We start from the raw sequence: 25,709 nt of genomic DNA, 5'->3' as shown, positions 1-25,709 counted from the left end.
CAGATTTGGAATCAGCAGCATAGCTGTATGAGCTCCAAGGGAGGTCGTGGGGACTCTGACTCTGCAGCCATGCCTGGAGCCGAGCACCCCGCACCTTTCTGTCCAGGGTGCTGCCTGGTACAGCGGGAAGGGGAGCCCACCACAGTCCTGTTGGTTCTTCCACGGCGGCAGAGGACCAACCTCGTCTCTGTGCTTCTGCGTTCCTGGCACCACGTTCATCATTCTGCATCCATCAGCATCGGGTGAGGAAGTACTCCCAGGAGGGATGGGAGCTAGAGGTTTAGGAAGCCGCAGAAGTGCCAGCCATCAGAGGACTGTGCTCAGGATGAGGCAGGGGGGGGTCACCGGTGCTCACTGGGAGTCCTCGCAGCCTCAGGAGTCCCGGGCACCTCCTCCGCCACCCACCCACCGGCTGGATCACCAAAGCAGGTGCTTCTCAGGGGGTTGCCCCAAACCTCTAGCCCGCCTCACGCGTGCTCTCTGCCCAGGTATCTGTTCGCAACCCTCCGTAGAAAACTGGCCTGAGCTGCTCCTCCAAATCGTGCATGAACACCTCTCACTGGAGGCCACCCCCAGAACTCTGACGGGAAGGTGATTCCGGGGGCAGCCCCGTGGGTTCCTCTCCTGCACTGCAGGCAGGACGTGCAAAGACAGCAGGGGCGCGAAGACACAGGGGCGCTGGGCGTGGACCAGGTAGTGCTGGTCATTGTGTCGCCAAAGGTGATGGTACTGAACACACCTTTCAGCGTAGTGCTTTTCTCAGTCAACAGTCCTTCACTGAAACCCCCTCGTATCAGTTGTACATGCACATCCATTCTCTTTAGCGGCTGAGTCATCTTCAGACGTGGATTACCATAATTCATCCAGCCATTCGACCAGTCAGCTTGGTCCTGTATGCCTCCCTCGCCACTCTCTCCCTGAGGGTCAGACACTGGGGCATCCCCCCCCCTCCATCCTCAGGGTCGCTAGGGGGTGCATCTCATCCCTCACCTGTATTGCTACAGTCACCCCCTAACTAACATTCCTTCTGCCTCCAGCTTGGCCCAGTTTTAATGCAGTCTCTGCTATTTCGCCAGAGTCATTGTTCTTAAATGCAAATACTCAATTTTTCTACAATTAAAATCTGAGCCAGCCCCACACCTATTGAAAATGCTTCAGTGACCAGTCTTTGCTCCTGGGATAAAGTCCAGACCTCATGGCACACTTCACAAGACCCTCCAAGGGGTGCTCTCTCCTGACATCTCCATCTCCCTGCATACTTCAGTTTCCCTAGCCAGGCCTCTCCTGTCTTCTCGACTCTGGGCTTCACTCACACATAACTGCCTTCAGTGCTTAAATGTGCCAGGTGATGATACTTCCAGGTTTATCCACGTGCCATCCTCTCCCTGCTTACCTGCTCCTGACTCTTTGCCAAAATAGCTTTTACTCTGCTCTGAGGTCTCAGCCTAAATGAGACATCCTCCAGAGAGCACCTCTGATCATCCTCCAAGTCTGAGTTAGGTCCCCTCCTAGGGCCCTGTACTCATGCACAACACTTAGGTCTCATTGTAGTTCTCTGACCTCCTGTCTCTTTTCTCTATATTAGTTAGCTGGTTGCTGGCAGTAGTCTATCCAGACTCTTATTCAGGCTTTTATTTTCCCCTCACTTAACCATTCGTAGCTCTTGGGCTTTTCATGTTTCATGTTCATGCTTATTATCTCATGTTTGCAAGATGATTGCCACAGCCCCAGGTATCACACTGCATTCCAGTCAGTAACAATGGGGAATAACAGCACAAGGCAGCTCACCTCTTAAATCTACATTCCTTTAAATCAGAAATAAAAATCCTTTTCAGACACCTACCAACAGAGTTTGGCCCGGATCTGAGCACTGAGGAATGACAACATCTAGAGATTAGTGAAGGAGGAAGAGGTGCTGTTAAAAGGAGAGGAATAGAGCAGCCATCGGAGTGAGAGAATGTAGAGTCTTGGAAGAAGTGAGAGTGACAGACACCATGCTGTGCATTAGATACTGCTTCCCCCACTGCCCCCCCTAAAAGAGAGTGAGTCCAGAAGGAGGGAGAGGTCAGCTATATGAATGGGGACAGAACAGTGACCTTGGATTTATCTACATCAAAGTCATTGGTCATCTTGAAAAGAGCTGTTTTGTAGAGCAGTGCTCACAAAAGCCACCTTACAGCAGGTCAGAGAGTGAAGGTATGCAAACATAATGTCTCTTGTCCTTCAACCTTTGTTTAAGTTGTCTGCATATACTAGCCTCAATAGTTGGCAATGGAATACAAAATAATGCTAATGTTTGTTAAATTTTCTATATCCAAAATATCAGTCATATAATTCTGTTATATTATGATTTGTTATATTTGGGCAAGGATCTGGTGAACCTCTTGGAAGATTAGTTGAGGCAGCCTTTGGACTAATTTCCTTCTACACAATTCTATAAAAATAAACTAAATAAAACTGACCTTATAATTACCATCTAGGGGAGGTACCTGGGACTGGGAGTGATGTCAGCTCCCAGCTCGGTGCCTGTCCGGATTCCTGACGTGGTGTAGGACCCAGAGGGTGGGGAAGGCGGGAGCGGGGCGGGAGAGGACTCGGGGTAGCCAGCCTGTGGCGGGGCCAGAGTGCCGGCGCTTTGAACTCCGGGTGAAGGTGAACCAGAACTTTTGCAAGTCGTGCCGGCAGCTCTCTTCCCTCAGGCGGAGTGCTTCAGCAGTGAGGATCCTTCTCTTGCCAGGTCGGGAGGAAAAGGGCGTGGACTTCTTTGTGAGTCAAAAGCTGCATCCCAGGTGCCTGTACGTAAGGGCATTTCCGGGAGAGGAGGAAAGAAAGAAGCCACATCACTGCATCTAATAAACCCAAGTCGGGAAGTGTGGAGATACAGGACTTCGTCGATGGGGTTCTCCCTCTTTCTAGCCAGATGACATTTAGGTTTCAGGGCAAAAAAAGAAGTGCTTTGTTTGCTGTTGTTTATAAAACACCTGGGTCTGTATTGCTCTTGAGAAATTTAATTAGCACAGGGTGGATTAAGAGTAGACTTTCTAAAAAAAAAAAAAAAAAAAGAGTAGGCTTTCTGCAAAGGCAAGGTATGCCTGACTGGAAAGGCCAGAACATTTTAATTTTGGTTTGTGTTTTGGACTAAGAAACAGAAGTTGGGGCTTCCCTGGTGGCACAGTGGTTGAGAATCTGCCTGCCAATGCAGGGGACACGGGTTCGAGCCCTGGTCTGGGAAGATCCCACATGCCACGGAGCAGCTGGGCCCGTGAGCCACAACTACTGAGCCTGCACGTCTGGAGCCTGTGCTCCGCAGCAAGAGAGGCCGCCATAGTGAGAGGCCCGCGCACCGCGGTGAAGAGGGGCCCCCGCTTGCCGCAACTAGAGAAAGCCAGAAACAAAGACCCAACACAGCCAAAAATAAAAATAATAAATAAATAATAATAAATAAATTTAAAAAAAACAACAGTACAAATAATTAAAAAAAAAAGAAACAGAAGTTGCCTAATGTCACTGAAATAATGGTGACCAAGTATTTTCTGTTTATGTTCTGTAGGAAGTACATAAAACATACGGTATTTTCCAATGTACTTTTTCAGCAGGAAAGAGCAGGAAGTGAGGTAGAATTCCTGTGGGCTGGTGTGAGCTCACCGGAGCCTTGGCTGATGGAGTGTTCAGGCTGCTGTTTGTAATACCCAAAGACAAAGCTGCAAAAATCAGTCAAGTAGTATCTTTAGGATGTTATCCTGATGTGCCAAATTCAGATTTATACTTCTTTCCAAGAAACGAGTCCTGGCTTAGGGACTTGAATATGTCAAAGCTTTAAATTGCATTCACAGTTTGTGGAGTAACAGTAATTTTACATACTTAGTTTTAACCAATATTTCTCTTTCTCCATCTGTGTGTAGGAGGCAGATGTGGTATAGTCAAACATGGTGCTTTTAAAGGACAAAACTTGAAAGACGTTTGAGTTATTGAGAAAGGCAGGATCAGGTTTTGGTTAAATTCTTTGACCAGCAACTATCATAGTTACGATAGCTACTTTAAAAAAAAGGGTAATCTGGCCTTTGTGAGCAGATGTTGACTTGAAATTCAGGGCACACTGTTGTTGCAGATCAATAGTGCCTAATTTCAAGGGCATTGTAGACATTTTTTGGAAACAAGTTCAGTGAGAGAGAGTTCATTAACTGTTTATGTAGTCTTTTTGTCACTCACTGTACCAGCATGAGATAAATCAGAACAAGGTCATTTTTCCCCCTTAGTTACTGACTAGCTGACTTCTTTTTAAAACCTGTCGTTCATATTCATGAAATATTTGTATTTTTGTAGTTAATTTAGGTTATGTTGGTAATTTGCTACATTAAAAGTAACTTTTTGAGGTTTTCAGCTCCCATTTTAAAAAATATGTATATCCCAAATAGCACATTTTTCAAACTGTTAACTCAGAGAAGACCTCATTCATCATTCTGTCTTTTATTACATGTTTCTGACCTGATTTGAATTACCTGTTCAAAACAATGAATGAATGAGTGAATGATATGTATGAATATCTATTAAAAAAAAAATTAACAGCTAGCTTAGAGGATTGTTTATTTCAATTAGTTCTTTCTATTTCTGTCCGCATTTAATAGCCAGCAAATTCGACATTGTTGCCTGCAAATGTAAATGAGATCTTCCACTTATGGCAATATGGCGGACGAAACATTATGGAAAAGTTCTCACTCTAAAACACTTAAAATACTGGGTGATTTACTTTAAATCCTCTTTAAATTTTATTTATTGTTTGTTTTAGATAACTAATGTGTTCAAACAATTCAAAACTTAAAAGAGGAAGACACTGAAAACATTGCACCCCCTTCTGTGCCCTCTACCCGACTCCTCCCTGACCCCTCACCACTTGTGTTAGTTTCTTATTTACCTTTCCAGTTTCTGTGTAAGCAGATGCAAGCAAACATTCATATATGTATTTTTCTGTCCTTACTCAAAAGGTGGCGTTATGAATATTTCACACCTTGCTTATTTCACTCCTAGTGTATGCTGGAGACCCTCCTGTGGCGCCTCCATCATTCTTTCATACGACAGCAGAACATTATGTTAGGGGAGTGGACTGTAGATTACTTAAATATTCTTCTACAGATGGACACTTAGCTTGTTTCCATTAACTTGCTGTTATAAACAATGCTGCAATGACCATATTGTACATACCTCATATTTATGTGTATAGGTATTTCTATAGAATAAATTCCCAGAAGTGGGATGGCTGAGTCACAGGATAAGGGCTTGTAATTTTGGTGAATCCTGGGAAAATGCCTTGCTTGGGGGTTATATCATTCCATACTTCCACCAGCCAGCAGCTGAATAAGGCTGTTTACCCACTAACTTGATAACCAGGTTGTTGCCAACTTTTGCATTTTGCCCCTCTGATATGTGTGAAATGGTTTCTCAGATTTTTTTCTAGTATATTTGTAAATTGCATTTCTTTTGTGAATAAAATCAAGCATCTTTTCATTTGTTTCATGGACATTTGTAATTCTTTTTTTGTGAACTATCTATTCATGTCCTTTGCCTGTGTGTCTTTTGAGTGATCTTTTTTTTTTCATTATTGTTTCTGGGCAAAACACATACACATACACACATGCACACACATGCACTACACAGGAGAAAGCAGAGGGTGTCGTGTCTGCTGTGGGTGCCGAGATGGGGAGCCTCGGCTGCTGGTGGCTCACAGCTGAGGCCTCTGCAGGCATCGCCCCAGCTGGAGATTGTCACCTCACCCAAGACTCTCCCCCTCCTGGGGGCGCCCCTGTCCCGTGCCTTCTTATATCTGAGTATAACAGCCCGGCCCCTCACCACAGTGTGAACACCTCCGAAGGGCCACCCCCACTGCCATGCCACCTGCCAGTGCAGCCGAGGCCCCGTTGCACCTTCACGGTGGGTCAGCTGCCGCTCCCGCCCAGTCCTGGTGCCTCACCACCACCCCCAGCACGCCCCTTCCTCAGATTTTCTCCGGAACAGACCTGGCTCAGAGATGACGCCTTGTATGTGATAAGAGGTGCAAACATTTTCCCAGATTGACATTTACCTTTTGACATTTTGTATTTAAATCTCTCCAGGACTTCCCCTTACGTTCCATGGTTTTCTCTGATTGTTCATGTACCAAATATTGGGACTTCCCTGGTGGTCCAGTGGTTAAGAGTCCATGCTTCCACTGCAGGGGGCATGGGTTCGATCCCTGGTCAGGGAACTAAGATCCTGCATGCAGCACAGTGTGAGAAAAAGAGAAAGAAAGAGAGAGAGAGAAAGAAAGAAGGGAAGGAAGAAAGAAAGAATCAAAAGCTTTCGGAGTGGTAGTCCTAGAACCTACATAAAAAAACAAATAAACAAAAAAAAAAATCCCTACCTGTGCCAATTATTGAGGCAGTGGAGTGGGTTTGGTGCCCGCAAGTGCCCCTCCCCTCTCACTGGTTATTCTTGCTTAGTTTTCCAAATGAACATTAATCTTGCCTGATTCCAAGAAGGAAAAAAAAAGTGCTTCTATTTCTTATGGGATCATATTAAATTAACAAATTAGTGTAGGAAGAAATGATGATATTGAGTCTTTCAAACTAAGAACATAGCGTGTGCAGTTCTACTTTTGTGCCTTTCAGGGATATTATAATTTTTCCACATATGTGTTTTACATATCTCTTTAAGTTTATTTCTCTGTAGTTTTTCTTTTAGTTGCCATTTGAAGTGGAATATTCTCTTCCATTATGTCTTCTAACTTATTTTTGTTTATACGTGATGGCTGTTTTGCATGTATGTCAATTTTGCATCCTTTGTATTTATGCAGTTCATAGACTGTGTCCGGCTCTCTGCCTCCCCCTAGTGGGGATATGGGTGCATTGCCCGCCCTGGCCCTTGTAGTTGGATGGGCCCTTTGACTAGTTCCAGCCACAGGGTTTTGAACACAAATGAGGTGTCACTTCTGAGCCAGACTGTTTGATCCTTAGTGGGAGATGCTCCAGGGCTTTCTGTGCCTCTGCTGCATTGATGGGCAGTTTTAGGAGCAGCTGCTCTGTCAGCCTGCATCCTGAAGTGAGAAGGTGTGACATGAGCTCTTCCGACCCACAGCAGAACCATGGGCTGAGCAAAAAGCAAACCTTTGTTGTGGTGGCCTCGAGGGTTTGGAGGCTGTTGCCATAAATAGCAGGCGTTCCTCTGTGAATGTCCATGTCAGTGTGTTTATCTTAGCATCTTGTGGTAATTTCTGCTTTATAAAGTTTCTACTTTTTATTTAATATGCATATATTCATATTTCTTATGCCTTGATTTAATATGTGCCTGGGATTTGTTTTAACCGGGTCTGGTAAGACACACACACAGAAATGACTGTCAAGAAGCAAGAAAGTTTTACCCCCAGTTCCCTAGAGGCGGGAGGCATGGCACACAGGGCCACGCATGGAAGCGCCAGGGCCGGAAGGCAGAGGGGGTGAGAGGGACACATGGGCCTAGGATTTACTGTGGTTTCTGCAAGGAGTGAGCAAGGCAGGGTAGGTGGGTTTAGGGTTGGCTGGTGTGAATCAGTGCAGCAGGCTCCAGCGTGAAGGGGCTGCAGTGAGCTGTCTCTGGCCCTGGGTGATTGGTGCAGAGCATGAGGGCCTGACAGAGGAGGGGGTTGGGGGGTTTGGGCTCTGCGTTGGCTTGTTTTTCATATGAAAGGCAGGCTTGCCATCACTAAGAATTACAGAGTTCTGAGACGGGCGATCTCTCCCAGGTCAGCAAGACCTCAAAAATACAGAAAATAAAAAGCATGATAAATCCGTCTCCACTGTGGACTGAACCCTTCAGCATTATCAAATGGCCTTCCTCATCTTACTTAATGCCTTCTGGCCTAAATTCTGCTTTGTTCAATATAAGATCATTACCCCTGTATTGCCTTTTGTTGTTGTTATTATTTTATCTTTGCCTGATAAACCTGATGAACCAGAGTTCCTCCCCTTTAGCTGTAACCTTTGTGAACCACTTTGCTCTAGATATATCTCCCATATACAGCACAAGTTGGTCTTTGCTTTTTGAGGTAATGTGAAAATCCTTTTTTTTTAAACAGCTGCATTAAACCTGTTTAAATTTATTGCTGTGACAGATATGGTTGGTCGTAGTTTTGTCATATTGTATTTTCTATTTATATATAAACATTTAAATGACTTTCACTATATTTTATTAGCTTTTTATTTTTTATTGAAGTATAGTTAACTTATAATATTGTGTTAGTTTCAAGTGTACAGGAAAGTGATTCAGTTATATATATATATATATTTATATTTATATATAGTTATATATATTTATATTTATAGTATACATAAATACATTATATATTTTTGTCAGATTCTTTTCCATTATACGTTATTACAAGATATTGAGTAGATTTCCCTGTGCTATACTGTAGGTCCTTGTTGTTTATCTATTTCATATATAGTAGTGTGTATATGTTAATCTGAAACTACTAATTTATCCCTCCCCCCCCCACCTTTCCCCTTTGATAACTATAAGTTTGTTTTCTGTATCTGTGAGTCTATTTCTGTTTTGTAGATAAATTCATTTGTGTCATATTTTAGATTCCACATATAAGCGATATCATATTTGTCTTTGTCTGACTTACTTCACTTAGTATAATAATCTATCTGTAGGTCCATTCATGTTGCTGCAAATGGCATTATTTCATTCTTTTCTATGGCTGAGTAGTATTCCATTGTGTATGTATACCACATCTTTATCCATTCATCTGTAGATGGATAGGTTGCTTCCATGTCTTGGCTATTGTAAATAGTGCCGCTATGAACATTGTTTCCCTTTTTCTTAGAGTTGGTTCCAATGATCTGCCTCAATAAAACTAGTTTATATCTTATTCTTCCTCCCTTTCTCTCTTCTACCATCCAATTTAGTTAGTAGTATATCACTCATACGTTTTTAGTGTCTTCCTTTGTACTATTATATATGTTCACATATTTATATTTGATCTTCCAACTTCAAATACTATTTTGTACAGCTGAAGCATCTGTAAGTGGATTCTACTTTCTACGTTCTACCATTTTCATTTATTGCACCATTTTTGTTTTGGCAGAATATTGACATTCTCCTCTGTCATTTGTATCTGTACCTTTGCTTTTACTTAGCTGTACAGTTAAATACATTTACTGCTGCCTTAATTTCCCTTTGCCAAACCTGCATGCATTCTTGATCGGCTGGGACTCATCTAGTAGTTTTCTCAAGAAAGATCCATTTGGCTAATATTTCCTGAACTCATATACGTTTAAAATGGTTTGTCTGTAACCTTATCCATGAAGAAATAGCCTAGACAGGTATATACATTTCTTAGCTCACACTTCTTTAATTCTTTCAATATCTTGTAAAGGTGGCCCCATTATCTTCAGGCATTGAATTGGGCTGCCAAGAAGTATGTTACCAGCCTGATCGTCTTTCCTTTTTGCTGAAATAGTCAAATAATTCTCTTTATCTTTAAAACATAATAATGTTATAAGGCTGTATCGTGGTATTGATTATACTAGGACAGTTTCCATATATACAGTATGCCCTTTCAAAGTGTAGGATCAAGTATTGATGTCAGAAGTTCTATTGCTAGTCTTAGATTTCTCTCCTAAAACTGCCATCCCATCTGCTCCTGATTTTCCTTCACTTTTCGCTGATTGGATGCCCAAGATCACTCTATGATGGCTATCCATTTTTGTTTCTTCTTAATTAATGAAAGAATATTGAGGAGATTATTCATTTTTAATTGTTTTAGTATTTCCATTTGTGTGCACATATTTTTTTCTGAAATTATGAGATAAAGCAGAATATATGTGCATCGTACAATGTATTTTTTTAATTTCTTTTTTTGAGAATCAGCAGAAGAGGGAATCACAAGCCCCCAAAATGTGAACCACAGTGCCTGTCCAACGTGATGTGATTTCACATGACAAATGCTTTTCCTTGTCTTAAAATTTCATGAAATTTTATTACCAAGACATTTCACAAATTTAATTAGCATATCATTTTGTTGAGCTTGCCTGATTATAAGGAAATAATAAAACACCTCTCTATTTTTTTAAAAAGTTTTCTTTTTTAATCATAGTTTTGAATTCTTTTTTCTTTTCCATTATTTTCGATTTCTTATCTTGGGCTCCAGTGATCTGTATGTGGCATTTCCTTCACCTATAGGCTCTATCTACCATTTCCCTATAACCCTTTGTTTCTTTATTTCTGTTTCATTTTGCTCACTTTACTAATTTTCATCTTTATGGTCCTTACTATGCTATCTGTACCTGTTTTCTCTCTGCTCCCTTATAACTGAACTTCATCTCTGAAATTATTTTAACTCTTTTTTTTTCTTTTTTCCTTGAGTTTAGTCAGCTCCTCTTTCACATCTTCCTGTGAGCTCATATTATCACTGCTTCATCATTTTCCTTCACGGATGTGATGCTTTAGTGCTAAACTAAAGCACCACATACCCCTTCGAGAGACAAAACAAAATATACTGCTTAGCTTGAAATTGAACCCCACTTGATGTTCCTCTTAAGACAATAAAAAATAAAATGAATTAGAAGTTTAAAGCACAAGCACGTCACCAGTAAACAGTGCTAGAGGGTAAAATCTGTACCTGCTGGTACCCCAGTCACCTGCTGCGTGTGACCTGCTAGTACCCCAGTCACCTGCTGCGTGTGACAGTCACAAACCGAGGCAGTGCCCGGAAGGAAACATTTGTCAGGCAGCTGCCATCTCTCAAGGCTTTGGGTTGAGGTCTTCCAGACAGTGATACTGTCTTATGAGAAATACTGTCCTTGGAGAAATACTGCTGGAACATCACTGGAAACACTCAGGTCGGCTGCAGGAGAAAAATGAGTATTTCTAGCTGTGCAAGTTGCTCTTGCAAATGAATGAGAATTCTGTGCATATAGAATCAGAGGGGAATAGAGATTGGATAGTCAACTATCATCTGTCATCGTTGAACATTTGGCCTTGAAGCTGAGGATACAAACTGTAACTAGATTGATGAGTATTCCCATAGAGATGGACTTAATCTTCAAAAGAGGGTATAAATTAAGAGAAGAAGAGAACAAGAAGAAAAATGGGGGGAATCCATGTGCTTTAAGGGCAGGGAAAGGTGAAGGAGCCAGAAGAGGGGACATGGAGTGTTCAGAGTCATAGGACAAGGGGGCTGTTAAGATGTCGCGTTGGAGAGAGGCCTTCTGGTGTCCTCTCTGTGGCCTGGTGGCCTGCTGGTTTAGGAGATGGCATGGGTGACACCTGAATGAGAATTTCACATAGCACAGGAGAGTCTGTGGGGAAGAGAGTAAGGACCCAGCCGGTGAAAACACTGGCAAGGTGGGGATGGAGGGGTCCAGGAAGGAGGGCAGGTCTTGTTATGGTGTCATGATGGGTGGGCAGGGGAGAGGGAGGTTTCAAGGGTGGTCAGCAGCCAGGAGCCGAAACAAGGTCAGGTTCAAGAGAGCTGTGGTCCCAGAAGCTTAGGTTTTGATCAAGACAGACCTGGCTTTGAATCTCAGTTGTGTCACTTACCATCTGGATTTCAACCATAAGTGATAGAAGTTAGGCATAAGCGAAAACTTATCACGAATGGTCCTAACACTGAGAGCTTTCCGCATGCTAAGAACTTTACAAACGTAGTCTCCTTGCCTCACTTACCCCGCCTAGGAATTTTCATTAGGTGGATTTTATTATCCCAATTGCACAGAAACGTAACCCGAGGTTTCGCGTGGTGGCATGTGTATAGTCACTGTCACAGAAGTAGCTGGGAGGTGGGGCCAGGCCCAGAGCCTGAGTCTTGACTGTGCTGCTAGACCGATCCCCCCCTCTAATGAGTGTGCTGGCTTCAGGGCTGACAGCCTGTGGCGCCCCAGTCACCCAGCAGTGAATTCCGTGTGGCCTCTGCCCGTTCCATCACTAGGATGCTGTCACCACGGTGGGCCTCAGTGCCCTTCCACCTCATCTTCCCTCCATGTGACATCTGTGGGTACTCTCAAGACTTACAGTGGAGAAGATGAAAGGGGATCTTGAAATATACGCTCTCTGAGCACCAAACCCTGCTCCCAGGCCACCAGGGCCCACCTCCTGCCCCTCTCCTCTAGATTTCCTGTTTTTAGTACAACTTGTACAACCACAAGTGTCAAGCTCATCCCCCATCCACACGTCTGTCAGTCACCACTGGCATTCCTGGTTGTCCTGAGCTGCTGTCTTTGGAATTGTGCAGAGCAGGAAGCAGATCTCGAGGGGCTCTGACCCCCTAAACGTCTGATGAGTGTGCCTGTCTTCCGTCCGTCTTGCTTTCTTCCCTCTCAGTGGCCTCTTGGACCCTTTCCACGTGCACGGACCCTCGCGTCCTGGATCCTTGAGGAGTTCTTTAAAATCTTGGAAGCGAGCATTTGGGAAGCATTTGGGCCTTGTGGACAGTGCCGCCCCCTCCTCCCCTCCATCTTTGCTCTCACCCGACACTTACTGGATCTCCGTTTGCTAAAAGGCGCAGCCCAGGTTAGAACCAGAATGCTCACCGGTTAGGGATACGGGCAGGTGTGTAGCGAAGTAAGGAGGAGCCCAGGGCAGTGATGGGACAAGACAACAGAGGCCTGAGCAAGTGGGAAAAACCAGCGAGTGAGAGGTCCCTGGGTGAGAGAGCAGAGTGGACCGGCCTTTGCTGATGGCTGGACATGTGATTCCCGGCGTCACCCTAGCTGATGCTCTAACAGAGACACGTGGAGGGAACACCCTCTCCCCCCACCCTGGAGCTCTGGTTCACGGAGGCCACGAGTGATCACTGTGGTCGTGACTGCCTGTGATGGGAATGTGGATGGGGGGCTCTGGAAGGGTCTCCTGTTGGGAACGGGCTGGAACAGCAGGACGGGCTCTTTCCCGTGGGTGGGAGAAGCATGGTGGGCTGGCTCCTGGGAGCAGGAGCTGGGGGGTCACAGCTCCGCCAGGACTGGGTCTTGTGTCCACGGGCAGCCCTGCAGGGGAGATGCAGCTCGGTGGAAAGAACCAGATTGGAGGGTTCACATGCAAACACCATGGTGTAGCAACCCTCTAAGGCTCACTTTCTGTTGGTGAGGAGCCAGGACAGTGCCTGTTCCCCGTGGGGCTGGGGGACGATGACACCCCCAGCTCCACCCGGGTGCTCCACGCGGGCTGTTTCCCTTCCCAGCCAGGATCCGTTGGGCTGGTGTCATTGTTAATACGCACTCCCGTATTAACGTGTCTGCATTTCGTGATAGGATCACGGTCCGTGTGCCTCTCTTACACCTCGGCTCTCCTTGACCTTCCTCCCGGACACGGGTTCAGCCCTCCCTGGGGCCCCTGCCACCCTCGGCCCTGCTTTAGAGCAAGGTGCCCACCCAGGTCATCACCCTGGCTAAGGAATAATGTCCCTAAAGTCAGGGCCTTGTCTTGCCGTTATTGGACCGTGCCCTGGAACGTGGGTGCCCATTTGATAGACACCAGCACTTAGACTTGAAAGTGCGTTTGTGGTCACACAGGCAGTGTATGTACACTGTGATTGTTAGTTGCGTGTAAGAGTGAAAGTGCACACTTGCATTTCTGCTTCAACTGGTTCCCCTAAACTGACTCTGTCATGGCTACCACCCTGCACGACACAACTACTAACAGTAACAGAGCTGCTTTCCACCCACGTCCCCACCTGTCATCACTTACAAAAACACCCCCAGACCCTGCTGGGGTTTTGTAGAATAACCCGGATGGTTTCGTTTGCTTTTCTTTCCCACTGAGATGTGCAAAGATGCTTCTATGGTGTCTTTGTTAGCTGACTGTGGAGGAAAAAAATATGATTAAATTGTAAATGTCCATGTGATAGAATTTAAACATTCTGGTTGATAGTATCAAGTCTGTTGCAGGAAAAAATAGAAAGACCAGAGGGAGATGCTCAGATATTATTTTAGACATTCGAAGGCTCATTCTATTGTCTATACCACATAATTCAGCATATTGTTAGTGAATATAGTGAATACCTGCAATTCGAAATTAATCGGGAGAGGGTAAGATTTTATTTGCTCTTTAAAATTAGAGCTAAGCTTTTAATTCTTTGCCTTTAAAAAGCACATGATGCCTAATGGAATCGGATGTGGTGTGTGCTGCCTCCTTCCTTCCGTTAGAAGTCCACCAAGTTTCAGAGTCAGGGATTAGAGGCCCCACACCGAGTTCCAGCCCCCCATCAGCCCCCCCTCGTGCTGCAAACCCCCAGCACCCATCCCGCCAAGTGCTGCCTGGGGTGGGCACACCTGTCCTGCCTGGGGTCTCACCCAGTCCAGCGCCTGAGCTCTGAGGTCGCCTCCCACCTAGGCTCGCACACAGCGAGCCCCCTGAAGCCTCTGCCCTCCCCAAACTAAGCTTCAAGGAAAAGGTGAAATACTGAGCAAAAGCCCAGAGAAAATGTGGGAGTTCTTTTCATTCATTTCTTTTTTTTTTTTTTTTACTCTATGTTTTGCTCGCCTCGGAGAGTAAGCTGTATGACTTGGTTTTCAGAAGCATGGAGGGTTCTGCAGGGTGTGCGAATCTAAGGCCAGGACAGTAGGTATGTCACCTACTTCAGAGGGAACATCAGGTGTGGGTGTGAAATTCTACTCTACATCAGGTGTGGGTGTGAAATTCTACTCTTAGTACGCATCAGGCCATTTTGCCCCTCTGAAAAATGAGAACTAAAACAAGGACCCTACTGTACAGCCCAGGGAACTACTATGTTCAATATCTTGTAATAACCTATAGTGGAAAAGCATTTGAAAAAGAATAGATCTATATATGTGTATGTATAATTGAATCTCTTTGCTGTACACCTGAAACATTGTAAATCAACTATACTTCAATTTTTTAAAAAAGTTTCTTTTCAGGGTAATGAAAATGTTCTGGGATTGTATAGTGTTGATGGTTGCACAACTCTGTGAATATACTAAAAAACCACTGAGTGAAAAACCAAAAAAAAGAGGAAATTCCCTGGTGGTCCAGTGGTTAGGACTTGGCGTTTTCACTGCTGGGGCCTGGGTTCAATCCCTGGTCAAGGAACTAAGATCCTGCAAGTCATGTGGCGTGGCCAAAAAAAAAAAAAAAAAGAACATAAAGAAAAATGAACGAGAACTACTGGTGGGGAGTTTGTGAGTGAACACGTGCTAACAGAAACCCTTCTTTGTGTGGTTCTCTCCTAGGATGTGACCATTATTCATGCATCAGTATTGTAATCTCATGTCATTTCTCGTCTCCAGGCAAAATCTGGGCCCTGATGGCCGCTCTGAATGACAATGGGCAGCTCCAACGGGTACGCACAGCCAGTGTTTCAATCTGGGTAATTTCTATTGACCTGTCTTACTGTTCACAGATTCTTTCCTCAGCTGTGTAAAGTCTACTGATCAGCCCCTCAAAGTCATTCTTTATCTCTATTATTGTGGGGTTTTTTCACTTCTAGCATTTAAATTTGACTCTTTCTTATAGATTTTTTTCTCTCTGCAGAAATTAACCATCAAATTCTGCATGGTATCTACCTTTTCTATTAGAGTCTTCAACTTATTAATCAGTTATTTTATTTTATTTATTTTTTATTTATTTTTAAAATTTATTTATTTTTTAACATCTTTATTGCAGTATAATTGCTTTACAATGGTGCGTTAGTTTTTGCTTTATAACAAAGTGAATCAGTTATACATATACATACGTTCCCATATCTCTTCCCTCTTGCATCTCCCTCCCTCCCACCCTCCCTATCCCACCCCTCTAGGTGGTCACAAAGCACAGAGCTGATCTCCCTGTGCTATGCGGTTGCTTCCCACTAGCTATCTATTTTACGTTTGGTAGTGTATATATGTCCATGCCACTCTCTCACTTTGTCACAGCTTACCTTCCCCCTCCCCATATCCTCAAGTCCATTCTCTAGTAGGTCTGTGTCTTTATTCCCGTCTTGCCCCTAGGTTCTTCATGACCTTTTTTTTTTTTTTCCTTAGATTCCATATATATGTGTTAGCATACGGTATTTGTTTTTCTCTTTCTGACTTACTTCACTCTAATCAGTTATTTTAAATCAGGTCTAATAGTATCAACACCTGTGTCATATCTGCCTCGTTCTGTCACTTGTCCCGTCTCTTGTCAATGTGCTGGTTTTCTCCTGTCTTTTCTTACGCCAGAAATGTTTTGTTGAGAGCCAGCCATCTTGAGCAGGGCAGTAAAGACTAAGGTAGATCGTTTTGATTCCTTTCCTTTTGCTTCATGGGGTTGGCGTCAGTCTAGTCGGGACCTGATGCTACGCTGGTTACCCAGCCCTCAAAGGCCTCTAGTTATATCTTGTGTTTACGGTAGGGATGGTATTTCTCACTGTCTGCTGCACGCTTTGTGCTGCGCCTCACTTCGGCAAGGGTCTCTCTCCATATTCTTGCCCCCTTCCTGGCATTAGATTGCTATTACTCGCAGCTTGTTAGCCTGGGTGTGGGAGGGGAGCCCAGAAGCGTAATGTTTCTACTATTCTGATTAAGCCTCTGTCTTAGGCAGGTGCTGTGTCCCTGGATCTGGGCGGAGGGAGTGACCTCCCCCAGCTGTACTTCTGGTCTCAACACATATTCCTGCCCCTCCCCCAGGGAAAAAGAGGTTTATTCCCTATTTCCTGCTCCCACCCCAAGCTTTACTGGGGAAAGGCCCAGTGCCCTAAGACCAAGGGTGTGTGTTGCCCTGTCCTCTGCAGTCTCTTCCACAGTACAGATGGGAAAGGTCCGTGAAGGACACTTTCTCAGAATTCTGGCCAGTCTTTTTGTGAACACAGGTCAGGTCCCATGGAGAGGGGCCTGTAAGTGCTTGTGAATTTCCCTTATGTCTGTGGCCCCAGGCTACACCCTTCCTTTACCAATTTTAGCTGAATTCTTCTCAAGGGGGTCCAACTGAGTCTGCCCCTATTAAGCTCATGTCCATCCCTCCTCAAAGGCACCTGTTTTTCCTTCGATTTGGGGCTAGCCAGTTGCCTGTGACTTCAGCTCTCAGACGGGTTAAAGGAAAGTTGTCAGAACTTCCCTGGTGGCGCAGTGGTTAAGAATCCGCCTGCCAATTCAGGGGACACGGGTTCGAGCCCTGGTCCAGGAAGATCCCACATGCTGCGGAGCAACTAAGCCCATGCGCCACAACTACTGAGCCTGTGCTCTTGAGCCCATGCGCTACAACTACTGATACCCACGCAGCACAACTACTGAAGCCCTCGCGCCTAGAGCCCACGCACCGCAACAAAGAGTAGACCCTGCTCACCTCAACTAGAGAAAAGCCCGCACGCAGCAACGAAAACCCAACGCAGCCAAAATAAATAAATAAATTTATTTGAAAAAAAAAGAAAGTTGTGAATCTGCAGTTTGTCTAGATTATTGTTGTTATACTGGTGGGACATTGCTCCTTCATCTTTTTACATCCCAAACAGAAACCAGAGGTCCCCATTCTTTTTTGGAAAATAAGTACTGAAAATTGGATGCTGCTTCAGTTACCCCTTGTCCAAGCTAGATTGAAATGATGCCTATATGTTTCCAGGTTAAAAGATAGGAGAGAGTTTTTTCAAAGGGGGGAAAAAAAAGTTGGCAGGCTTATTTTGAAAAGCATTTGCTGTTCCTGACATTTGCCACCAGAGGGCGAGTCGCTGCATCGCTCCCCCTCTCATTGGTTGAGGCCAGGTTTCCAACAGGGAAAAGTAAGTGTGTAAAGTGACAGGCAGAAGCATCGGAAGTACCTGAGGCTCACAGAGGGCCTGTTCTCGAGGCCACCCTAGGCTGTACAGCTACAGGTGGGGCTCCTGGGCCCTGCAGCCTCAACCCTGACCAGCGGGCCACAGCTGTGCCCTCTGCCTACAAGATGCCTTCCGACATCCAGGCTGAGAGGCTGCCGGGAGCCTGCTGGGTGGTCAGGCTCTAGCACCTTCAGGTGACTCCAACCTTCTGCTTTGTGTATTGGGGTGGGGGGTCAAGGTGGGGAGCCCAGGAAGTCCGTTCCAGCCCAGCTACTGAGTGTAGGAATTCCCAGCAGCCCTTTGGTAGGGAGGCTGAGGGGGGCTGTACAACTTTAGCTGGTTTATCTGAAACAAATAAACCAAAATCATAGTGGCTTCATGTGATACAAGTTTGGTTCTCCTGCAAAGTCTAAAACGGGTGTTCCTAAAACAGGCAGGTCCCTTCCAAGTGGGGAGTCGGGAGCCCACTCCTGATGCCTTCCAGGGCCACCGTCATCAGAAGGCACCACGGTGGGAAGGGGTGTAGGGGAGAAGGGCCACCCACGCCTAACCACTTCACCCAGGGCTTCCGCTCATGCCCCACGGGTGCAAGTCAGCACGTGTTCTTTCCTAACGCTAGGGTGGGGACTGGGAAATGTAGCCGGCCTGGGCAGATGCCCCCAAGGCATCTGTCCCCTGGGAAGGTGGACAGCCAGACCCCAAATCACCCACACTACACCTACAGAAACTGTCCCTAACAGATTATTATTCTAGAACAATGTTTCCCAGATTTGTTTGATTTTAAGACCCACGGAGGATGCTTATTTAAAATAGAGTCCTTGGGTCCGTTTCCTGGATCCTCTGGTTTGGCCATCTGCCTGGGCACCTGGGGTGAGCGCCTGTACCAAGCCCTCCAGGGATCCACGCTGCCCTGTCTACAGAGGGAGCCTCTACTCCCTGCCCCCGCCCACGGGTGGGAAGCCGGGCCAACCTCTCTCTGTTGTCGTGGTGACTCTTGGAGCTATGGGACTAGCTCCTGGGTATGGCCCAGGGGAGGCTGGTCCTGAGCCAGCCCTGCAGCCCTCCCTGGGCATGACTACCCTGCAGCTCAGCCCTGGGAGGGGTGGCCTGTGTGTCACGGCCACACAAAGGCAGGACTGAGCAAGCCAAGGCGGACCAAGCTGCCCCTGACCTCTCAAACCAGAGCACAGTGCCCCCCAGCCCCATCCAGGTGAAAAGGAAAATCCGGAGCAAAGCTGTATTTCCCTTGTATGGGGGGTTGGGGGGTTGGGGGACGGGGGTGGGGGGGTGGGGGGCGTGGAGGAAGAGGATTATATGTGTCTCTTTAGCAGCACAGGAGGGCAGCACTGAGTCAATGTTTCCGATTTCTTATTAGAAAATCAACTACTAATGGTATTCAATCTTAGATTTTATGTATTTATTATTTATTGATTTGCCTTTCTGTTTTTGCCATGGCACCCCTGCCATGAATATGGGGAAGTGACACCAGACTCACGGCCAGCACCTGGGAAGTGGGGGCGGGAGAGGAGTAAGGAGGAGGAGGTCAGGTAAACCTTGGGCAGGAGGAAGGCCCCCTGCATCCTGGAGTGGTGCCTGGGGCCTCACTGTCCCCAAAGTTGGGGCTCTTGGTGCCAACGGAAAACAGCGTGTGGGAGGCCCCATGTGCTCAATCAGGACAGTAGAGAGGCACTCCAGGGGCAAGGATAGGCCTGAAACAGGGAGGCGCCCACCCAGGAGCTGTCAGCTCCTAACCTACTTCCCCATCTAGAAGGGGGCCTGGCCACACCTCCCTCCTAAGCCGGTGGGACAGCAGAGGCGAGAGCCCCTGCTGGAGGCCCCAGAAGGGTCTGAGTGAAGGCTCACCAGGCCCTGCACCCACACGTACCATGCCCAGCAGCACTCACAGAAGCACCCAATTCTCCCTCCACCAGCCACTGGCACGGAGGCAGGAAGCCAGGCTCCAGCAACCAAGCTGCTGGCCTGGCCGAGCCCCAGGCTGTGCTGCTCTGCTGGGGCCTGACCCTCAGGTGGGGCCTGCAGGGGAGCTTAGTGCAGCCCCCATGCGGCTGCTGCTCCGAGGGCAGAAATGGGGGGGTAGCCGTCTCCCCATTCTCTGCCCCTGACATCAACAACGGCACCAGGGAGCTGATCCCACCGGGCCCGGAAGCTCCCAGCAGATCCCAGACAAACCTGTAAACACCCGCCTCCACCTCAGCCTTTCTGAGGTGGTCCCGGGTTCCCCGGGGCAGGGGCATACTTTGATGAATCAACCCCTCTGTGCAGTGAGGGGCCCATCTCTCCTCACTGCCTTGTCTACCTGCACGTTCCCTCCTCGGAAGGCTCACTGGTCCACCCCAGAAAGGTTTGCCAAACTCCTGCTGTTCACCCTCAGGGCGCTATTACCGCCTGACAGCATGAGCTGTATGTCACCTGTTTATCCTGTCCCCAGTCCGGGATGTGAGCTCTCTGTGGCAAGGGCGACGGGGTCCCTGGGTCCCACACTGACACAGACTTGCTGCATGAACTCCCGAAAGAGCAGATGGGCCGGCAGCCCTTGCTCCCCTCCTCTGGGAGGAGATGGGTGGGTCTGGCCCCAAGCCCCCTCCCAGGTGACCTTGCTCCCTGTGCTGTCTGGCCTGGATCCTTCCTCAGAAATGGCAGAAGTAGTAATAGCTTTGTTTTGTCTGCTGCCCAAAGAGGGCACCTGCCTTTTGACCCATGTCGAGGCCAGGTCACGTCTCCAGCTGCTCTTCAGGGTCCACAATAAAGAGGAATTTAAAAAAACTATTAGTGATGGTTTTGAAATCTCTGGCCTTAACGCTCCTACTGGCATAGAGGTCCTGTGTACACCCCCATTCGGTTTCCTTAATCACGGAGACACCTGGTCTCGGGGGCCCTTTCCTGTCCTTCCTCGGGGTGGCGGGGTCTTTGAGCCTCCCATCGCGCCCTGGGCCACCTGGCACGGGTCTCTCTTTTTTGCGTCCCAGCCGTGATCCCCCTGAAGGATTCGGAGCACAAGCTGCTGCCTTTGCACTTTGCGGTGGACGCCAGGGAAGGACTGGGAGTGGGGGAAAGACGACAACGATAACTTATTGGGCCCGGCTGGCCCAATAAGACCCTACCCTGTGCCTCCTCCCCCAGCGCCCTATGGGGCGGGCTGTCCCCGGGCTTCCCGGGAAGGGGCTGGGCGCCGTGCGCCCCTGCTCCTCGAGGATGGCCGCCGGCGGGCGGGGTGCGCGCGGGCGAGCTGGGGCGCGTCTCACTCTGTGTTCCTCTCTCTCTAGCCTGATCCTGTCGCTAGAAGCCAAGCTGAACCTTCTGCACAGCTACATGAATGTGACGTGGATCCGGATCCCCTCCGAGACCCGGGTGAGCTTGGAGCGCGCCAGGACGGAGCGGCAGGCGCACTCGGCTCGGGGGCGGGCAGGCGGGGTGCATCCTCCCCCACGGGGTGCCGCCCCGCGCCGGGTCCCAGCCCCTCCCGCGGTCCCCGCCGCCCGGGCTCCGGCTGGAACGCGAGCCTGTGTGCGCGTGTGCCTGCGAGTCTGGACGTAGGCGCGCGCTCCGGCTAGGGGAGTTTTTCTTCCCTTATTTTCTCCGGAAGGAGAGGAATAAACCCGCCCCTACTCAGAAAACAAACCGTAGGCAAGTCACAACACAAAACTCTCTCTGCCGAGATCGGAACACGATGTGCTGCCACGGAGCGGAATTAATTATAAAAGTGTGTGTGGGTCCTTGGAAAAGGCAGGGAACCGAGGGCGTGATTCCTTGGCACCCCCTCCTTCTCCTTCTCTCCCCTCCAGGAGGGGAGGGCTGTGAGAAAGGGGCTGGTGCTCCAATTGGCCCCCTCCCCTAGGGAGGACCCATGCTGGCCCTGCCTCCAGATGCTAAGAGGGATTCGCTCTAAGTATCGGACTGATTTTTTTGTGATCTCAGTAATAAAGTGCCAGGAAAAGGGATTTGTTTAAAAAACAAAAAACTTACAAACAATTGGTCCTCCCCAGACGTCAGTTTATTTAACCATACACTGGGAATCGTGACGAATATTTTTTTAAGTGACACGAGGAAAGCAAGGAGGGCAGTGCCCGGCACACAGTACCCAGGACAAGCTGGCACTGCTCAGAGTGCTTTCGTACTTCAGCCTTTACGTGTATTTAATCTTCACAGGGCTCCCTGAGGCAGGTCCTGATACCCTATGTTACTGATGGCACAAGTGACAATCCGTGGCAGTCTGGCTCCAGAGTCCAGCTGCATGGACTATGTGATGACTTGGCTGTGGGTGTTCTTTTCTAGTCTCCACGAGGACTCTGAAGGCAGCAGCTCTAGCTCGAGAATCAGGAGACTCTCAGGCTGGGCCACAGCTCGGGTTGGGGACAGTGAGGCCGGAGGCCACACCGCGGGGGAGGGGTCTGCCTCCATCTGCCGCGTGGGGACAGCTGGTCTCTAACCTCCTCCTTTCCCTGCCCTCCTTCTCCCTCGCAGGCCCCTCTGGCGCAGCCGGAGTCCCCGACGGCCTCGGCGGGGGAGGACGTGCAGTCCCTGCCCGACTCGCTGGACTCGGACCGCGACTCGCTGTGCAGCAACTCCAACAGCAAGAACGGCAAGGACAAGGAGAAGGAGAAGCAGCGCGCAAGGACAAGGACAAGACCCGCGCGGACTCCGTGGGCATCCAGCTGAAGAAGAACATGGGCGGCCTGGTGCACGGCCCGATGAGCCGCTCCAAGTCAGCCAATGGCAAGCACGGTGACGCGCCCGAGCGCGGCAAGGAGAAGAAGGCCAAGGCGCGCGCAAGGACAGCAAGGAGGAATCGGGCGCCTCGGCCAGCACTTCGCCTTCGGAGAAGACCACGCCGTCGCCCACGGGCAAGGCAGCAGGTGCGTCGCCAGCCGACAAGGGCGGCGGGCCCCGCGGCGACGCCTGGAAGTACAGCACGGACGTGAAGCTGAACCTCCACATCCTGCGCGCCGCCATGCAGGGCGAGCGCAAGCTCATCTTCGCCGGCCTGCTGCTCACCAGCCACCGGCACTAGTTCCACGAGATGATGATCGGCTACTACTTGACCAGCGCGCAGGAGCGCTTCAGCGCCGAGCAGGAGCAGCGGCGCCGCGACGCCCCCGCCGCCTCTACGGCCAAGGGGCCGCCGCGCAGGCCTGAGGCCGAGGGCGGGCGGAGCCCTGCGTGCCTCGCCGGGCCCCCCACGCAGCTGGTGCTCAGGCTCAAGGAGCGCGCGAACCCCCGGTCGGCGGAGGGGGCACGGGCGGAGACGCGCGGCGCGGCCTCCACGGGCCCCGGCGGCGGCAGCGGCGCGCGGCCGCCAGCGGACCGGTCCCCGGGGGCAGTCCCCCGGCGCCGGGGCGCCAGAGCGTTATCCACGTGGAGGCGGTGGGGCGCGCGGGACAAGGCGTGCGCCCCGGCCGTGGGCGTGCTGCGGCGGTGCGCCTCGTACCCGCGGCAGAGCCGCGAGCTGTCGTCGCTGAGCTACCGCCCGGCGCGCGCGCCGCCGCCCTGCGCACGGTCAACACGGTGGGGTTGATGGCGCCCGCCTCCCAGGGGCCGTGCCCGGCGCGGCGGGGGCGGCGGGCGCGGCCGAGCGCAAGTCGCAGACCTACGCCAACGGCTTCGGCTCGGCGCGCGACGGCCTGGAGTTCGCCGACGCGCCGGCCGCGCGCTCGAACGGTGAGGGCGGCCCGGGCAGCCCCGCCAGCGAGAGAAGTGCGCGTTCTACGGGCGCGCCGAGACCGAGCACTACTGCTCGTACTGCTGCCGCGAGGAGCGGCGGCGGCGCGAGGCCCCCGCGGCCCGGCCCTGAGCGCGCGCCGCTGCCCCGGGCTGTCCTCTCCGTGCTGTAGGTGTCTCCTCCGCGCCCTGGTCCACCGGGAGGCCGGCGATCCTCTGTACGTGCTGTGTACGTGTTTGGTCAAACGTTCCTAATGGTGCCTGAACCTACACTGACGCCACTCAGGTAGTAGACGGATAGGAAACAGTCATACTGTTGGAAGTGGGTGTGCTAGCTAGCACCTGCCTCGTACCTGTGGAAACTGAATAGCCATTGCAAGAGTATTTTTGTTCCTCGATAAGAGAAGTAAAGAAATTTGCACCCCTTTGTTTTTAGAAGGGAGTGTTTTACATGCCTCTTTTTGGGGGGGGGGCTTTTTTCTCTAACCTGGCGACTGACCTCTTACATGTAGCGGTCACCTGCGTGCGAGCGGTGCCACCCAGGGTTTCAAAGCGAACGCGCGGCCCCGGGACCGCGGTGGCGGCTCTGCCTCGGGCTCCCTCCCACCTGTGCCCTTCCAGGGCCCCTGGAGGACAGGACGCTTGGCCGCCCGCTGGCGCCCTGGTGGTCTCTGTGGCCCTTTAGGAATACGCGGCTCCATCTCATAAGCAGAGCCTCCTCCCACAGCCCCCGGCTCGAGCGACATTCACACTGCCCTCAAAGCCGCGGGTGTCTGTAGGATGGGCACCGGACAACCTACCTCGCAGGGCGCGGTGAGATGTAGCGATCGCTCCCGGTGCCAGGCAGCTCAGGTGACAGGAGCTTTCCAAAGACACCTTGGGTCCCAAAGGCAAGGTTCCCAATTCACTATTTGGAGTTGCCCATATATGAGCAAAGATGACACCCTGCCTACATTTCCCCTTCAAAGACACTTCCGCAGTGAACCGTGGCCGGAGGGTGCCGTAGGAGGCGACCATCGAAGCCCCAGGAGAGAGGCGAGAACTTGACCCTGCGGTCACTGTGTAAGCTCCCACTAGGCCGCCCTGAAACCCGGCCTGCGCCTCTTTCCAGAGGGAAGGGGCTGAGGGCCGCCGGGAAGGAAGCCCACCCCTACCCCGCCCCCCACCCGCATCTGTCCGGGATCAGCCAGGTGGAGGGGCGCCGCTCCCATCGGGGTCCCCTCCGCAGGGTGCGGGTAACCCTGACCGTGGCTGCAGAACACATTAGGAGCAGCCCCATCACATCCCTATTTTGGTGCCTCCTTACATTTCTTAAGAAATAAAATAGTGTCCTTAGTTACTCTGTTCTGAGCAGCAGTATGCAGCGTCTTCCTTCCAAGATTACCTCTGGAGAACACCGTTCTTGGCCAAGGGCACTGAGGCGCTAAACCTGCCTCACTAAGGGAAGATCTTGTTTCCAAGAAATACGGATACAATGGGTAAAATCCTCACTAGCAAAAGAATCCTTTAAAACCTGTGAGAGCCTTAGAATTGCCTCTAATAATCCCAAGAGAGGAGAAGGTGCCCAGCTTCGCTGTGGCTGTATCTTCAGAAAACACAGGAGGTAGACCATCTCTTCATTGGAGCCAGCTTCTTCTCCAGAAAGAATGCTTTCCCCCCGGACATAAAGAGCAGCAAAAACGGAAAACACACACACACACAACAACAACAACAACAACAAACAAAAAAATGGGGAGGGGATTTTTTGTTTTACTTGTTTGAAGAATTATAATAAACTAATCTGAGTATCTCCTGTGCGTAATTCCTTTTTGTTTTTAAATATCCACAGCACGTGTTTTCAGTAATTTATTCAAGCTTTACATAAGTGGTTCCTTAAAATTATTAATTACATAGGATCTTAAATTTTTTCAGAAGTTTTACTTTTCATGCTAAATAATACTTTCAATGTGTGGAAATTACTAACATTCACGTCCGTCATATTACTGGGGTTTCTTTTGTTTAAAAAAAGTAGTTTTCAAAAAATATCTCATCAAGACGGTTTGTGGCAGCTTTTTGGACTGATTCTTCACGTCGTGCTGACCAACTGCTTTGCCATCCAAAGCTGTGAGGTCACAGGAAATAAATACTGCTTCATGTGTAGACTCCAGCTCCTGCCCTGCATCTCACAGAAGGTGCAACGGCCAGTCTGGAAAATGCTTCCCTGGGCATTCAGAAGCCAAACACATACGCACAAGAAGTCAAGGAGGCAGAAAGTAATCTCGTGTTTGTTTTTTAATTTTTTAACATGAAAGCACCCGAC

At 49.2% G+C, this 25,709-nt stretch overlaps 1 protein-coding gene across 1 annotated transcript; it reads left to right on the top strand.

Moving 5' to 3' along the window:
• Window positions 1–69: 69 nt before the first annotated feature.
• On the top strand, window positions 70–25,143 carry OTUD7A (OTU deubiquitinase 7A). The gene is given in 11 exon segments (XM_059915178.1): window positions 70–242; window positions 636–726; window positions 20,876–21,103; window positions 22,217–22,360; window positions 22,363–22,515; window positions 22,518–23,031; window positions 23,034–23,119; window positions 23,121–23,222; window positions 23,225–23,276; window positions 23,279–23,431; window positions 23,434–25,143. Coding segments are annotated over 11 exon segments (1,806 nt in total). The 3' UTR covers window positions 23,544–25,143.
• Window positions 25,144–25,709: the final 566 nt, after the last annotated feature.

This window comes from Balaenoptera ricei, chromosome 2 (assembly GCF_028023285.1).
Source record: "Balaenoptera ricei isolate mBalRic1 chromosome 2, mBalRic1.hap2, whole genome shotgun sequence".
Taxonomy (NCBI): Eukaryota; Metazoa; Chordata; class Mammalia; order Artiodactyla; family Balaenopteridae; genus Balaenoptera; species Balaenoptera ricei.
The sequence above is the reverse complement of the archived record's forward strand: the minus strand, read 5'-3'. Positions and strand labels throughout refer to the sequence as shown.